A 19,034-nucleotide genomic window follows, 5' to 3' on the forward strand; every position below is an offset into this window, starting at 1 on the left:
AACATAATGCTTTTAAATAAAACATATAGCAACGGTCGTGTAATTCTTTCGTTCATAAAGATAAAGAAGGCGATCAAATTTATTTTCAATGTTCAAGCTTTCGGAGATATCTGTACAATCAAATCCAGCTTTTATCATTTTATCAATTTCTTGACGTGTCAAAGTCCTCGATGTGGTTATCTCCAATATTTGTTACAGTGAAAGTTTGTCATCGACCTATGGAAGCATATTTGTGCCACTACTTACCAGATGTAATAACGTGAAAATAATGGCGGATTTCGCGAAAAAAAACACGTTTTTCTCGATAACAGATAAATGTTCACGAAAAGAAAATAAATTATGTTTACACGAATTTTTCCCTGTTAGTGCTCTAAACTGCCACCACATAAAGATAAATTAAAGTTTTTACGAAAATAAATCACTTATCTCGAAAACAGATAACTTTTCATGAAACCTTACTTTTCGTGAAAACTTTTCACGAAACCTTAAAAAATTCGCGAAAATTGCCAGATCTAAAAATAGATGCACTTCAGAGCCTTTAACGTGAATACCTAACGTGGTGTTCTACGCGTGGTCTGTTAGTATGTTTTAATTAACTTATACAAAATAGATATATTAATTGTATAATATAGTGATATTAATTGTTATTAAAAATGTTTGAAATGTGTTTGTTCTACACTTCTTTTATAAATATAATTTGGGAAGGCACGTATTTATAAAAATCAATGTTTTCATTGGTAAACTTATATTTTTTGTTACAGCTGTCCCAGAGCTTTTTTTTTTTACTTTGACTGTGTCTGAGGCACTTTATAAAACCTTGTAAGACCTAAATTATTTAACATGAAGTGTTAAAAGTGTTAGTATGGTCTTTTGTCAGTGTTTTTGTTTTTTTCTTTTCAGAGTATTACCTATCCTAGAATTCCAACATGCCAGATTTTCAGAGATAGATATTGCGATACCTTTTTAGACTGTGAGCACATGCTGTGCTACGTTTGCAGCTGCAAGGAAAGGGGTTCGATATGCCCCATTTGCAAGTGTCAGTTCAACATGTCAAAAAACGGTTTTACTTAATAAAACTATATTTCTTGGACTGATTTATGGCGAGGGAGTAGTTGGGTACGATTGATTAACCAATGAAAACCCAGATGGTTTTTTTATACAGCGGTAACCAAGCTCATACTATGTACTATGTAGTTTTAATCAATATTTAATGAAAAGTATTAAGAAATACCCAAGGAGGATGACACTTATGATATTATGATGTTTTTTCATTATTTTGGAAATTAGGTTTTACACACTTGAGCACAAAGTATTTCTTCTTTTGATTTTCTTGCTGTCCTGTTGGTAAATAGTTTTACATAGACTTATTTAGCGCCATCTTGGCCTTGTATATTTCACTTGAGGGTTTTAAACATGAGATGTCAGCATATATGTTCATGTATACTTGTGTACTGTTGGATTGTGTTTTATAATTGCTATGTTTTTACAATTCTTATAGAGCACTTATTAAACCAGGGTATCTTAAGTGTGGGTATTAATTTGTTCAAATTTGGATATTGATTTCAAATTTCTAAATGTCAGATTGACATTACATTGGTAAATATTTGGATATTTTTATATATAACATAGTTTGTTGAAAATTTTCCAGATTTCATTTTTTACACAATGAAAGTGTATATTTTAGCAATAGTGTCAAATGAACAAATTTATGACAATGGAAGTCATTTTTGATAAGGCTGAAAATAATGAATATTGTAAAATTAACTATAAAATACATTTTCAATTCATCCAAACATTGCTTGATAGCTGGTAGAAATATTCCTGCTAATGAAAAGGAAACTGTGTCCCTTTATGTAAAACGGTAATTTTTTTAGAATTTTATTCTTAAGAACAAAGTTAAAACTTAAGTTTTCTGATTAAAAATGTATTCTTTTAGTAACATTTAATACAATGTTAATGTATACTTTTAGTAACATTTTAATAAAAAAAATAGCAAATACCAATGAACATAAATGTTATACATTGTCATCTTTGAGATTATTAAATAAAGCTTACTCAGTTTAAAAGGCCTGTCTGTGAAGAGTTTAAAATAGTTCTGTATTACACAAATTTTCAAGTTTTTTTCGCATTTTATATCCTTCAGTTTAAGTTGTTATCCCCCCTGATAGGTCGGAGGGGGATATGGGAATCGCGATCGTCCGTCCCTCTGTGTGTCCGTCCCTTTTTTGTCCGGATCATAACTCTGCCATTTATCACTAATCAAATTTCACTCATCCTGCAACGAAGGCTCCCTACTATTAGACGATGTGTCTCGCCGTAAATTAAGATTGCTACCCCCAAGATCAATGTCACACTTATAGGTCAAATGTCCATATATGACAATATGATAGTGTTTCGCGTCCAGAGCATAATTTCGTCATTTATCAAGCAAATTTCTTTTAACTTGGCAAAAGTGATCCCCATCATAAGACGATATGTCGCGCTTTACAAACCAGGGTCCCTACCTCCAAGGTCAAGGTCACTCTTATAGGTCAAATATCTATTTATGACAATATGATACAGTTTTTGGTGTCCGAAGCATAACTTTGTCATTTATCAAGCAAATTTTAATTAACTTGGCTCAAATTTTCCCCATTATTTGATGATGAGTGGCACATAACAACCATGCCCCATTCTTCAAAGTCAAGGTCACACTTATAGGTCAAATATATATATATGACTATATGATATAATGTTTTGTGTCCGCAACATAACATCTTCATTTATCAAGCAAATTTCATCTAACTTGGCACAAATGTTCCCCATCATTTGCCTATTTGTCGCGCTTAACACCCAGGTTCCTACCCCCAATTTCAAGGTCACACTTATAGGTCAACTGTCCATATATGACAATATGATAGTGTTTTGCGTCCAGAGCATAATTTCGTCATTTATCAAGCAAATTTCTTTTAACTTGGCAAAAGTGATCCCATCATAAGACGATATGTCGCTCTTTACAAACCAGGGTCCCTACCTCCAAGGTCAAGGTCACTTTTATAGGTCAAATATCTATTTATGACAATATGATACAGTTTTTGGTGTCCGAAGCATAACTTTGTCATTTATCAAGCAAATTTTAATTAACTTGGCTCAAATGTTCCCCATTATTTGATGATGAGTGGCACATAACAACCATGTCCCATTCTTCAAAGTCAAGGTCACACTAATAGGTCAAATGTCTATATATGACTATATGATATAATGTTTTGTGTCCGAAACATAACATCTTCATTTATCAAGCAAATTTCATCTAACTTGGCACAAATGTTCCCCATCATTTGCATATTTGTCGCGCTTAACACCCAGGTTCCTACCCCCAATTTCAAGGTCACACTTATAGGTCAACTGTCCATATATGACAATATGATATAGTGTTTCGTATCCGGGGCATAACTTCGTCATTTATCAAGCGAATTTCATTTAGCTTGGCACAAATGTCCCCCATAATTAAACGATGTGTCACGTTCAACACCCAGGTCATAACCTTCAAGACCAAGGTCACACTTATAGGTCAAATGTCTATATATGACAATATGATACAATTTTTTGTGTCCAAAGCATTACTTCGTCATTTATTAAGCGAATTTTAATTAACGTGGCACATATGTTACCCATCATTTGACGATGAGTAACGCTTAACACCTAGGTCCGTACCTCCAAGGTCAAAGTCACACTTATAGGTCAAATGTCTATATATGACAATATGATACAAGCTTTTGTGTCCTGAGCCTAACTTCGTCATTTATCGAGCAAATTTCATTTAACTTGGCACAAATGTTTCCCATCATTAGATTATATGTTGCTTTTAACACCCAGGTCCCTACCTCCAAGATCAAGGTCACTCTTATAGGTCAAATGTCCATATATGATTATATGGTACAATGTTTCGTGTCTGGAGCATAACTTCGTCATTTATTAAGCGCATTTCATTTAACTTGGTTCTAATTTTTTTCCCCATCATTAGACTATGTGTCGCTCTTAACACCCAGATCCCTACCTCCAAGGTCAAGGTCACTCTTATAGGTCAAATGTCCATATATGATTATATGGTACAATGTTTCGTGTCCGGAGCATAACTTTGTAATTTATTAAGCGCATTTCATTTAACTTGGTACTATTGTTCCCCATCATTAGACGATGTGTCGCGTTAAACACCCAGGTACCTACCTATAATGTCAAGGTCACACTTATAGGTCAAATCTCCATATATGATACAGTTTCATGTTTCATTCGTGTCTGGAGAATAACTTCGTCATCTTTCAAGTGAATTTTATTTAACTCGGCACAAAGGTTCATCATGATTGTCCAGTGTGTCATGCTTAACAGCCAGGTCCCTACCCACAAGGTCAAGGTCACACTAAGACTTATAGGTTAAATCTCTATTTATGGTACAATGTTTCATGTCCTGCCTGCGTCCGTAGCACAATTTCGTCCGCGAAGTTCTTGTTTTTTTGTTGTTTTTTCTTATTTTTTTACCTTTTTGATAACATTGATTTCACATTGATTGCTATGCTGTGATAAGACAAAAAGTCTGTCTTATTTTATATAAAAATTTTCTAAAATAAACAGTGTCATTATTAATTGTATTTGCCCTTGCTTGACTTAATCATGTTTATGTGTTTTAGCTCTACTTTTCGACGCATGTTGAGTTATTGTTGTCAGACCATTGTAGTTGAGGACATCAGTCTTGTTTAAGTGTGTGACTGGTGTCCATTTTTCAACAACTATCAAAGGTTTTCACCTCTAACTTTGAACACTTGCAGCCAGTTGTGTAAACTTTGATAAAAGTTATCATTGGTTATCTTTTTCAATATCTCTGGTGTTTGGATAATTTAATTTGGATTCCAGTTGTATAAAAAGATTCACGAGACCATTACATGCTTTGGATATTGTTTTGTTGTTGTTAAAGTTAACCAAGGTCTTAACCAATTTGGACAAATTTAAGCAGTGTGCAAAGATAACCGGCGGATAAGATATCCAAGTTTTATACAATGGGCTGTTGTTAACTTTCAAAAGGAGAACACCAACTTGCAAGACAGATAATCCAAGAAATATTTTGGCAGAATTATACCCCATTTTCAACGTATATTTGTTCACTTAGATTTTCATTTTATAATAATAATCTAGCACTGCCCTGAGAAAAGTCGAGTGTGTGGATGTCGAACGGTTCTTGTTTAAATATCAGCTTGATTACCATCAAACAAATTCAACTAATACAGCCACCTCTGACTTACCTTTGCACTTTCGCATACTCTGTGTAGTTGTACCTTAACAAATAGTTAGTTGTACATAACTATTGATGTATTTATCCATGTTTACTGGTGTGTTTGAGGTATGTTACTCAAAGGTCAAGGTCACATGTAGACTACTGCATAATAAAAATTAGTTTGGATATGAAACACTCTTATTGTATGGCATAAAACTGCTATTCTCACCCACATTGGAGGAACAATGCAAGACGAGAAGTGCCTTATGACAACCCCTGCATTCAAGGGAACACGAGAAAATGACACCCGACAGCCCTCTGACACGACTGCAAGAAACAATGATATCAAATTTGACAGTCGTAATGAGTCAGTTTCTCTCGTTTATCTTTAGTCTTTACAGAACCGTCTCAAGGCTCACCTTGTGTTGCATTGTTCATACCGTATGCCCAATTTTTTTTTAACTATTTGACAGTATAAGGGCGATTACCACACATGGGCAGAACAGAAGCATTCCATCGTTCATATGACATTTGAAAGTGTTACGCAAACAGTGCAGTGATCCAGAAATTATATTTCCAGACACTCTACCCTTCGTGCAACAGTACTTCCCCCGTGACGGTATTGATTCCATATACACCGTAACCTGGTTTGTGTTTTATTTTTATTTCAGGGTGTTCATAACAAATAAAGCTAGCATTTTGGCCACATATTAAAATAATATTTTAAAGCGAAACTGACAAAACATGTATTGTTTTATTGACACACAATCATACATGGCAATGACAACGCATACAAAGCCAACAGCTTGTTTAAAACTAGTACTTGCTCTGCTTTCAGACACAACTATATATATTAATTGACATTTTGTCAACCAATGCACAAGTTAGCCAGCTTGTAAGGAAGTATCATTAAGTTCATTTTTGTTTCATTTCCGTGTTAAACGAGGCGTTCAATGTACATGATTATTGCAGCAAAAAGCTCTGTTCCTTCTTCTCTGTTTCTAGGTGGGTATTGAAGATTCAAATCTCCGACAGCTGCTCTTGCAATTGTCAGGAACTCTTGTGATACACCAAGTTCTGGAGGGCGTTGAGAATACTCCCGTTCCACATCATTTAATTCCCTTTGGTCAACCAGTGATATTTTACAATCTCTTGCGCCATGTACTTCTGGCTGAAAGAACAACACCTCAGGTTTTCCTGCAGGACATGAAATTAGGTTATTACGACGAACACAATGAGTATTCCAAATATTGCAAACTTCATTCAGGTCTTTACTAATGACAAGAAGAAAACAATATCTAATGCATTCTAAGTGCACACTATCAGATGTGTCCAGTAATCCGAAATCACTCATATCTTTAAAATGGTTCATCCAGACATTTCCACACATTTCTCTAAGACTTCGCCAAAACCTCTCAATTCAGACATTTCTGTTAGACGAAACATAGACGAAGCTTTGGATCCCCTGGTACTGATCTGCGTCTGTCCATCGTAATGCCATTTGCACATCACGGACAATATAATTTTCTATACCGCGTCACCGTAAACCCGAACTGGAATGCCATCAATTTCCCTAATGTAATCTAAATAAAAGCTAGATATGTACATCGGCAGCACCTTGTGAATCAATGAGTCCTAAAATAAGACGAACCATCTCAAATGTAGCTGCAAGTCCATGATTAATCAGGAGTCTTTGACGCATTTGCCGGTAACCAGCATTTTCACCGGAAGCTGATAACTCAAGCAATATTTCTTGAATAATTGCGTCGATGGCCATAACTCCAAGAATTTCACGTATAGAATAACCTCTCTGACGATACAAAACAATAAGCTGTGATGATGACATACCCCGAAGATCGGCGTCCTGAATATCGTATGCGGGCATGATCTGGAATTACCATAAAGAAAATTAGAGATCTATTATTCAAATAAAAAATTCAATGGTCTAACAGGTGGCTTTCCAAAGGGGGAAATTGATACTGTACCGTTTTCGACCTTTGAACTCTAAATGTGACATTGACACTGTATAGACTGTTGCATTAATGAATACAGAAAAATCGCACATCCATTTTTCACCCAGTAATTTCCATTTTTGTGTCTGAAAATAAATATGTAAAAACAGCTTCATGTATTTTCGTCAACAAAGATGCATTTACATAAAAAAAAATAAAATAAAAGGTAACTTACTACTTGCTATAGTATGCACGTACACTCCAGTTCTTGGTCTGTAGGATAAAGACAATGTTCACCAATTGAAGAGCATCTATTTTTATATAACTGGCATCTTTCGCGAATTAATATTCATAATTTCATGAAGTTATCTGATTTCGAGAAAAGTTATTTGTTTTGCGAAATCTTCCATTATTTTCATGAACATTTTATCTGTATGTGTTGGCAGTTTAGAGCACTAACATGCATAAATTCGTGTTAACAAAATATATTTATTTACGTGAAAATTTATCTGTTTTCGCGAAAAGAATTTCTTTTTCGCGAAATCCTCCATTATTTTCATGTTATTTGAAGTTGTTAAGTGGTGGCACAAATATGCTTCCATATCGACCATATTGACGTCGTTGTAAGTTAAAATAAGTCGAGAAGATATTGCCACGTACAATTTCTTCCCGACTAACACTGGAAGCATTTTCACTTGTCATTTCAAAGCAGGCTACTGAAAACGAGAACCGGCCTATATTATTTATAAACAATTACTCTTGCTAGTATAGTAATGTCTTAATTAATTGAAAACAATAATTTATGAGCACATTAATAAGATAATTAGCCTTCGTAAAAACACGTTTTCAAATAATGATCATCTACTTCAATAATAGAAAACTTGTTGAATCACAAGCGGACAAGTTTTTGAAAACAACAGTTCTCTTAAGTCTGAATATAAAAACTGACATGCAATGTGCAGATTGGGAACTTCATGTATCGAAATGCTTCTATTATAACACACGATAATCGATATACCTGCAACTAGCATGTAACAGCCAGTGTCGAGAATGAATCAACACATTTCAACTTTTGGTTTTGCCTTTGCAATTACTGGTATTTATTATCAACAGACCGTTTCCCGTTCGTCGATATCCTAACTTAATTGCTGTGAGAACATTAAAATTAACATTAACATTAATCATACACGATTATTTGTACTTGTACAGAATTACAATAAAATCAAATTAACAGGAGACGAAAGCGGTGCAGACAGTCTTTCATTTGATCTTATAATGTCGAATTAGTTCGCTGTTTTTTACATGTTTTTAAAATCGTTGAAATGATGATCATTGTTTTTTTGTTTTTTTCAAAACTTGGGATTTGTGATAATATTGCAACTTCCCAATATCTCTTCTTAATTGCAAGCGACCGAAGGCAGCGTGTTATAGACGTTTTAGTAGCTATCTCCAGCCCTACACGAACTGAAAATCCTTAAGGTACGTCATCAACGTTATCTTTCGCGTGCGTAGATAATTGTACATTGTTGCAATGATCAGACCATTCGTTTGCTCACGAAAAAGTAATACTAGGAAACTACAGTCAAATGCACTTATAATGCAAATGTTTCTGTAAACGATTCAAGAAAGCAACTTTAAGTTTGGCATATGGGTGCCTAAGAACATGTTTTACAAGGAAGAATTAACCCAAATACATCCATGAAGCTCTGCATCTTCTGTGAGAAGTTTGGGTGTGGTTTCTCTTTCCGCACGTTTATATTGATATATGAAAAAATATACATGGACAAAATGATCACAAAACACAACGTTTTTTATATATATTCGACTAATCAAAATAGTGTATGTAATAAAACGAATTAAGACTAGTCGATCGTAAAAACGGCCATTTAGTTGAACACCAGATCATACCGCACTGGACACACATGTATTGCTAACGTATCACATCACATAGAGCTTACACCCTAATGTATATCCAAGAAAACAGGGATATTTTTTCTTCATTGATAGTGATTATTGTAATAAAAATACCTTCGATATTCTCACTTAAACGCATGCATACACTCAAGTATCAATTATTGGAACAGTGACTACTTTATTCTTAAAACATCTAAAAAGACACCAGTTGTTCTTGCCTTTTCACTAACACTAAAATTTAAATAATTTATAGTTTTGAGACAAGCTTAATTGTAAGCAACAAGTTTCCTAGTTCAGAAATATCTTCTCCAATAACCAATCGTGACTTCATAATGGTACATATGGTAATAGGTCGTGTTAACATTTTGTAACGCTTCACATGTCGAAAGTTGTGTTAATAAGTTCAATTAAAATTTAACGATGATCTTTTTCCCATAACAGTGTATATTACAATCAACAATATAGTCATGCATTATGAGCGAAACCCTTTTGTCGACAATCACACTATATATGACAGTATGTGTTTATAAAAACATAGCAATGTACAAAAAGTATGAAGTTCGACCTTTTATGGAATATTTCTAATGACTCAAGTAATGTGCGTAATATTGCTTGATACTGATGTGCAAGAATGATGAACACTGTATTTGCATGGACTAACAACACCACCACTACGACTGTTTTATTTTTATTTTTTTTCAAACAAGAATTACAATATGTTTGAATAAGAATTTGTTTAATGACAATTTGTTATTGATCTTATCAACAACGAGAGCGCTGGCACAAAACAGCAGTCTCCCACCGGGTTTATGTGGTCGGGGTAATGACAGGATAACAAACAAATACACCTAGCTAAGTACTTTAACTTTTGAAAGGATTTTTTAGATTTCAAATATGTTTGTAACCATAGCAACCATATAAACCGCTATTCACATACTGAGCTTCATAAGCCAAGCTCAAATACGTTTTAAATTTTCGCAGGATTAATAATTTAGTTTTCACTAATTTCTATAACAATACAATCCACAATTTTAGTTTGAAAAAAAAAACTGAAATAATGTACATTATGTCCGCATATGGCTCTCTTTCTAAATAGAGCGGGTTTTTTTTTCAAAATAGTTTCGTACTTTTTGGCCTGGGGCATAGCCCCAAGACCATAGTAATGATACGAATTTCTGAGCCTATCCGAATTTAACTTCTATCACATAAACACACACATATGATTTGTTCCTTGTTTTTCGCATTGTCTGCTCTCTTCATATGCGGAACACCAAATAAAACCGCAAAGCCTTCTTTAATGCTTCGTGGCAATTTAGAGACAAACGCAGAAAATTCATACATACATGCAACGCTTTAGAGAATGACCCTGCAATTTATTTGAATACGATTTTTGCAAAACAAAAACATTGAAGATCAGCAAAAAGAGGTTATTAAATTTGGTTCGATAATACATGTAAAAAACCTTTAAACGCTGTTTTTATGCATAACTATCATTTTGTCGTCTAGAAAAAAGTGAGACATATGCAAATCGTGGTTTGCGATTGAATGCTTCAATCTGTCATTCAAGCGAGAAGGGTTCAGAGTATTGGTAAAGAATTATGTTACGGCCCGAAATTTCTTTCTAAAGTATGATAATATGTTGAGAACATTGAGCAAATGACAAATGGATATTTTTAGATATCAAGCCGAAACAAAAATAATTTACCATAAGTTGGTACAGTTATATGAGAATTTCCGCTATTGGAAACAGAAGCATACCTAAATTGGAAACAGAAGCATACCTAAATGAACTCATAAAAATTGATAAACAATACATGGTAACGATTATGATGTAAAAGTATTGGAAAACATTCCAATAGAAGTTCATATACTCAGAAACTAAAGATTAATGCAAAATACATCAATTCATGCGTGTGCATATTACGGATTTTCAATCTGCTTGGCCAAACGGTCCTCTGTTAAGTTATTAAGATCTTCTGGTGTAAAGGCATCAATCTCACAGGGAACGTTTTTCCATCTCTTGAACTTTTTACCTACGCCATTTGAATTAACAACTTTAAAGGCCTTTAAATTAATTAAGGGAAAATCAATGTCGTTATACGTACAGACGGAGCCTAACCATTTTTGGCAACTAATCTCAGCACAAAAAAGTCTGCCACCGTATGCTATGTCTTCCGGTTCTGTAAAATAGGGCGTGTCACGCTGCAGATTGAGCCTTTTATAAGCTTCAGGATCGATTATGATATGGTGAGCACGTTTAATGCACTTTATGTTACGTGAACTACAAATAAAAGATCCGCAGTTTAGACATTTAAACTCCATCTCGTCTATTACATTAAGTCGCCTTTCCTCTACTTTACATTCTAGTTCTTTTTTCATTTGTAATTGCATGTGACGCCGCTCACTGTCCCAAGAATTGGCACTGTTCTCTAAATACTCTTGCAAGCGCGGAACAAGAGTATTCATTAGTTCCTCACAACGTTGATTTTTTTTCTCCTTTTCCAGAATTCCAGATACCTCCTCCGAAATGACAAAGTATCGGCTGTGTTCCGCCCTAGCTCTCCCTACAATTGATGCACATTGATAGTTTATATTTATACATTACTTGTCCACCATCGACAGACATGCAGGTATCCTACGAATGAAGGCACTAAACTGGTTATTTTATTACTCGAATTCCGAACTAGAACTGACCAATATTAAGAAGCCATCAAATGACGAAAAACAAATACCTCTGGACTGAAGCCGTGCAATTTCGTTGGTTACGTGCTCGTAACGGATTACGAGATTACATTTGTGTATGTCTAGTCCCTCCTCCGCTACCGAGGTTGCTATTATCACTCTGTGAAGTCCGCCCTTGAAGCACTCTAGAGCATCCCTCTGTCTACACTTCGTCATACCTGTACCAAATAAATAATACACTAAATAAAAAATACCGGGTGAAATGAGTGTACCCTGGTCGTATGTGAATGCATGCTTTCTATTAAAATCCAATATTCATAAACGCATATTGTGTTTGTACTCATCGTATTAAGCGAACATATAAATGTACATGCTATCGATTTGTTGTAATTTATAATAAATTTCTGACCTCCTCTTGAAGATCCAACAGACTGTCCCACAAATATATTAGCATTCAGCACTTTCAGCTTATCCGATTCGTTTATCCACTTCACCAGAGCGTCAGCAAGTTCTCGTGTTTTAACAAATATTATCCCTCTAGCATTAGCGTTAAAAACAAGAATTTCGTTCAGTATCTGTCCCATTCTGACAAGCTTTGGATTTTCTGACCCATCTTCATTTACTTGGTATGTAATCGTCATTTCTACAAAAAAGGTGTTTTAAGGAAAATGCCGTCATTAATTTTACAAAATGAGCCCATCTCACGAAGTAATAAGTTATAGAAAAAATGTACGTGTGTGTGTTATAGATAAACAGTTTCATCTCATTACATATCAATATCAATTATTGTTATCGAATAAGTATACATACCTTCGTAAATATTCACTAAAGTAGAATCCATTTCCTCCAGTGGTGGAACGATATTGAATTCATCTATGAACGTTTCCAGCACATGCAAAGCATCTTTGGTTCTGGCATCTCTGTGCAGCAACAGTGATTTGCTGTACGCCTTATGGAGATGATATTATTCGATTAGAACACAGAACAAAACATAAAATTTATATTCAAACCTTTACACTGAGATCATAGTCGTGGATAGTTTTTATTGGCGAGTTTTCAACCTTTTAGATGAGCATTATTAGTAATAGTTTTGTTGTGTACATGATGTTTATAAGACACCTTTGATTGTTTTCTGAAAAATGAATTGTTTGATATTCTTTTGAGTTGGGTCAAACAAACTAACTTAAAAACTAGTTTCTAAAAGTACTCATCAATTTACATATATAGGCACACTAATTTTGTATTGGACTATACAATCAGCTTACCTCCAAATGCTCCCGGCAGGGGTTCAAAATCCTACCTAAAGAAGCATCAACTTCAGCTATTGATTGCACAAAGTCAGAAATCCATTGCGAAAATTGTTCAGTTCCAATTATGTTAACTGGTACTTTAAACGTCGCTTTCTGACTATCTGTCAAAGTCCTTCCTACAAAATACAATATGTACATTATTTAAACATTTGAAACATGATGGCATACTAGAACGAAACTTTTACAACAAGTTCTAAATAGGGTACTTATACTGCAATATATTGGTCTTAACTTCGTTCATTTTGAAACCGCTGTTAAAATCGTGTTTAAACACTTACGCTTTTTGGCTACATGTTTGTTAACATGTTTTTCTATTTCGATCGCAGCATCCAAAACTTTTTCTTTAAAAACATCATTCTCCCTAGGTTTTACGGCCACTAGTTCTGAAAATTAAGGTGAATTGGATTTTTTTTAAATGGTCCAAAAAGATATTAGAATCTCAAAACGCGTTTTTACTTACAACACAATATTTGTAATAAATGAGTATATATCACTTGACGGCCCAGCCTGTAGCTGTTCTTCTAAAAATACGTATATTAAAAATGCTCTTACTCTAAAACAAATCCTTTTGCAATACACGCCTGAGCTATCGCATAAATCAATGAATACCCATACATACCGCTTTGGTAAAGCTTTACCTCGCCATCATTCACCTGAGACAGACTATGACTTAAATCTGTTGGACGCGTAAGTTATGTCAAGCACTACTACTCCACCAGAAAGTGATGTGTGAGAAGGCTCATGTAAATCACAATACATTAAAACAGTAGTTTAAAGGACAAACTTGCTCCATGATCTAATTTTTGTATATGAAGCGTGAAAACATTAATGTAATGAAACAAAACAGTTGAAACGATTTAAAAAGTAGTTGAAAGTGCAAGAAATGCATGACTAAGCAACCAACAAATAAACCAGTCAACATTGTGACTCTAGTACACCCCCTTTACATTGTGTTTGTTTGGGAGGGGAAGAATAACAATCTGATTAAATTACCATGTTAAAGCAAGCCATTATGTCTACCAACACAATAAATACCTTCTATCGGAGAGCTCATATGTTTTTTCAGAGATTCCAGATTATCGTGTGTTCTGACAGTACACAGGAAACGTGCGTCCATATTCGCCATTATTCTCTTCATGTGGTTAATTCCCTTCTCATCATCCGTACTTCCACTTACGCCAAGAGAGGCTGTCATTCCAACGATCTGCAATAACGCGACAAAGTATGAAATGAAATCGTGCATATTGTGACGAATATTTCTTACTAAATGTATGTTCTTGAAAAGACTTTTTACAACCACGTTTTCCAATTAGTATGCTTCATTAAGTTTGGGCCATACAAAAGGCTGGGTGTTAATCGAGGTTATATTTGGCGTTTTTTGACAATTCACTTATTGCCTCCGATTCTTAGTTATTTATCCGTTAACTTTTCATTTAAAGTCCCCAGTCATAGCTAAATGTATGGGCAGAATCGTAAGAAAACTTGTTTTTATTGAGGATATCACTGAAAATCCGGTTGAAATCGGTTGAAAACAAGCAATATAGCGATTTTTATTTTGGGGTCGAGTACGGTAAAGTACGAAAACGACCTAATTAATATTCATGATTCGACACGTGACTTCAAAAATATACAAACAAAATTGCGGATACGGGCGAATTTAGAGGAGAGAAGGTAAAAACAATTGCAAATACCTCTGTTACAGACGGAAACTGAGTTGCAACACTACGTTTTTGCTAAATTTATTTATTTATCTTCCATATGCTTATAATGCTTTGCGAAAGCTAAATATACCTGTAATTTGTATAACTCAAGACGCTGCAATGATTTTCGCCTATTGCATGTATTTATGATCATTTATATATTATTTTATCGATTCAACACAGATTTTGACCAGGTTTTCGATGTCAACCTCGATAAAAAAATATTTAAATGAATGTATGTAAAGTTTATTTCTCGCTTTATGATTTATATGCAATACAACGATCTATTCCGCAAACTGGGGCTTTAATTTTCAAAGTTCTTGGGTTATGCATACACTTTCTTACTGTAGAGTCACAGTTCTAAAATGTTTTTCCTAGATCATTTCCAATCGCATCTCCATTGCGGCTAATTGAATTTTGGACAATTAACTGTTAGGGTGATTCAAATTAGTCTAACAAGATGTTTGGCACTGATATAGTCAATAAACAATACCTTCGATCTATCATGCTTCAGTAAGACATTAATGCAGACTTATTTGAACGACCACATCTAATGTTTTGATCCATGTACAAAATATTATAAAAAATAATATAGCTACAAATATATCATTTCAATCAAATTTATACAAAGCCATATAAACAAACCACCTACGATAACAACTTTCCACATGTCACTCGAAACACAACTACATACTATTGTTTATAAGACAAGAGGGGATTAATGTACTTGGATCTAATGACGTCAATGTTCATTTTTCCTTTGAATAACTTGCGATGAAATCATTTGGTTGAATGAGACAAAACTTTAAAGGAATGTAACCAATTTCAAAAATACAGGGTTGTCATGATAAACAAAGTTTTTAAGCCAGCATGCTTTGAAATTCGTCTCTCTAGAACTATGTTCACGATTAACAAAACAATATGTTCTCCGAATGGATCCTTAAGTGACTGTCTACGAGACTGCTCCCAATTATTTTGATTTATAAACTAATGTCGAATTTCAAAAAAGACCAATAACGCCGGGTGATTTCAACGCAAAACTTGGTATGCAATGTAACCAATAATGAAAGAATGTGACGTTTGCTTGCTGTCTATTTGTAAGTATGTTTTAAATGTGTAAAACATAATGCTAAATGCTTATTACTTGTGGCAAATCCTCAGCGTCGTCTTTGCTGTTTAGCTTCATATCAAGGTAATTACGAAGGATGGCGTTGAACACGTGATCGTTATACGAATGGTGACACTCGTCAAAAACGATCAACGAAAATTCATTTAAACTCTGAATTTTTCCAGATGTGAGGTCATTTACCAAAATTTGCGCAGTGGCAACCAAAATGTCAAGTCTGAAAATAAGAATTCAATTATGATACATTTTAACGGTAGTTTGTTTCACTAAACATTTACAATACACATACTAAACTGCATACAGTATACATTCCACGCCACGCATACTTGTGTTCACGACGTGCATATTATTTCATTAAACAAGGAAAATATACAGTAGGTGCCTCAGAAATATAGGAAAAATTCGAAATATTCAATATGAAATTGAGCTTACTCAGCTAAATGATCTCGTAGGAATTGGCCTTTGACTGATTGAACACTTCCAGTAAACACTTTTGTTCTATAGGCAGCCAATTGTTCCGCGAAGACTTTTCCTTGCTGAAAAGCAAGCGCTTCATTTTCGACCAGGAAGACAACTCGGGCAAGTTTCTTCTGCGCTTTTTGTCGTCGTAGATGAATCTATGGAAAACACCCAAAATATTACTGCTCATATTCTTAATATTAATATTACATGCATATAGTAAATGGGAACAAATACATGGTTGTTAATCTAAAATTTTGGGGTAATTTATATTTAAAAAAAAGGATTACCTGAATGATACGACTCGCAACGTACGTTTTTCCGGAGTTTGTGGGAGCCAAAATAATCACGTTTGCACCATCACATCCCTCTTTCGCAAGTTCTTTCTGGTATTCATACAACTCAACGTCCTTGTCTTCTTGCATCTGATTTTTTCGTACTTTGTCTTAAATAAATATTGATTTTACGCTATTTTTACCAAAGTTTTAGATCAAAACATTAATATTTTAGCATATAAAAAAGGCACTTATAATGGCTTTTAAATAATATGCGAACCGTTCATGCTGAACGAAATGGCGAACCAAAACTAGAGGATTTATATGCTCAACCATATGTTTTACATTCAAATAAAACTAAACACACGTATGCTTGATTGAACGAGCATACAGTTAATGTGCATCAGAGTTTTATAAGATCACCATTGCCTTAATTATTTGATCAAAACAACATAATACATTTTCTGGATAGACGGAATTGTTTGAAATCTGGATAACATACAAAAACATTGCTTGCACAAACACTAAGATAAGGTTTCTTTCTTGACTTGATCGTCATGCGACAATAGGATCCTATAAAAGGAAGTAATTTAAATCCTTGAATGTATGCAAAAGTGTGTGTCTTTACAATAGTATTTTTGCAGAATTCCAAATTGAACAATTTATTACTATACTTTAAATACTGCCAGATTTTGGAAATCTCCAGTTGCTCTGGAATGTTTCCGAAAATGAGAAAGGTAAAAGTTTTAAAGTTTGCTGAGCCAAACAAGTATTTGCGTGTGTGGGCGCGTGTGTATGTGTGTGTGTGTGTGAATGTAATGTGTTTAAAACAACGATCGATCACAATACATGACGCTACATGCATCATCAGTGTTAAAAAGATTAAACGCATGTTCTGCTCTTATCTGTTTCAATCAGGCTATTACCATCTATCGCAGTTGTTGATTTGTCAACTGTAAATAAAATAATAATATACCTTAAATGCCAATACCTACTAACACGCACACAGCGATTTTACAAGTACAAACACGCTGGTAATCCCTCGTTAAAGTTTACGATTTAACAACAAAATGAAAAGCTTTAAAGCTTAAATAAAATGGTTCAGTGTAACCTTAGTTGAAGGCTAGCTATACAACATAGTCATTATGTTTTACCTTCTTCACTGCTCGCTGCTGATCGAGTTATTGCGCCGTCGGCTTGACGTTTATTTCCCATGACGGTCTCAGACTGACACAGAGTAAGAGTCAAGACTTCACTTACTTCTACTTCCTCATTATTTTCAATGATCGGTCCTTGTTTCAACAGATTTTTATCCGTCATTGCTACTTATTTTCAGTACGGGTTTTCTGTTCTCGTTTGCAACCGACTTGGCAGACTACGCCTTGTTTCACTTACTTGTTTTGTAGCATGCAATAAAATAATATATCCTGAACCTTATTGACAACTTAACTCCTCGTTGAAAATGGAATGTAATTTACTTTCAAGTTGAGTTCATCGTCTTAACGGAGGTTCGCTTAGGTTCTTCTTAAATACGCAATACACACTGTGGGTTTCTCGAGTATGAAATAGAGAATAATAGGTTAGTGTTGATTATAGATCAGCGGTCCGTCTTATCAAAGATCGTACGACATTGTAAACTTACTATTGAATTTTGTAATTTTAAAATAAAAGTGATTATGATCTGTATGTTTCTAATATATTAGATATTTGACAGCTTATTTGGAAATGAATGGAAATGTTCAACAAAAGTAATTATATATTTGACGGTAACGTATATATGGCGCTTCAAAAATTGCATCGTAAGGTGAGAATGTCGTACGATGTTTGATAAGACGGGCCCCTGGTTTATCATGCGAGGCTTAGAAAACAAAAAGCACGAGCCTTGGCGTATTTTACCCCAGACGTTCGAAGCATAGGTGTTTGCGTTTTGTCACATTCTCTACAAAACATAGTTTAAACCACAATATTTAGAACAAAAATGTTATTGTTTAACAATTTTGCATTCCTTTAAACTTTGTTTATAATAATGAAATGTACCGATGACTAAATGTATCCTTCGCGATCCAAGTATTAACATAAAACGTGTCTTAAACCCCTTCACATTTTCGAATCATGATTAAATAACTAAACTTGTATTTCAATATTAAAACCGCGTATGCATGACAGGTCGATAAATCTTGTTTTACTGAGAGAAACCAGTAAAATATTCTCCAGGTTTAAACACAACAATCGACAGAGTTAAACCAAACACATACCTTACACATTAAACTTAAACGAGCCGTCGCTATCTGAAACTCGTGATATCATGTCAACTACATGTGCATATGTTGCGCACCTTATGTCCTAATATCAGTGCAAAACATAAAAGTAG

At 34.3% G+C, this 19,034-nt stretch overlaps 1 protein-coding gene across 1 annotated transcript in view; it reads right to left on the reverse strand.

The window, feature by feature from the left end:
* Positions 1-9,783: 9,783 nt before the first annotated feature.
* The window catches only part of LOC127840610 (uncharacterized), a 37,617-nt gene continuing 28,366 nt past the window's right edge, over positions 9,784-19,034 (reverse strand). Inside the window, exons 21-32 of the mRNA XM_052369018.1 lie at positions 17,818-17,985; positions 17,590-17,616; positions 16,679-16,833; positions 16,362-16,546; positions 15,948-16,146; positions 14,139-14,307; positions 13,382-13,486; positions 13,059-13,219; positions 12,604-12,742; positions 12,203-12,436; positions 11,844-12,011; positions 9,784-11,675 (exon numbers count right to left, since the gene is read on the reverse strand). Coding sequence (XP_052224978.1) covers positions 11,032-11,675; positions 11,844-12,011; positions 12,203-12,436; positions 12,604-12,742; positions 13,059-13,219; positions 13,382-13,486; positions 14,139-14,307; positions 15,948-16,146; positions 16,362-16,546; positions 16,679-16,833; positions 17,590-17,616; positions 17,818-17,985 — 2,354 coding nt within the window. The 3' untranslated portion in view covers positions 9,784-11,031. The remainder of the gene's footprint in view (positions 11,676-11,843; positions 12,012-12,202; positions 12,437-12,603; positions 12,743-13,058; positions 13,220-13,381; positions 13,487-14,138; positions 14,308-15,947; positions 16,147-16,361; positions 16,547-16,678; positions 16,834-17,589; positions 17,617-17,817; positions 17,986-19,034) is intronic.

The sequence above is a fragment of the Dreissena polymorpha genome, chromosome 8, assembly GCF_020536995.1.
Source record: "Dreissena polymorpha isolate Duluth1 chromosome 8, UMN_Dpol_1.0, whole genome shotgun sequence".
Taxonomy (NCBI): Eukaryota; Metazoa; Mollusca; class Bivalvia; order Myida; family Dreissenidae; genus Dreissena; species Dreissena polymorpha.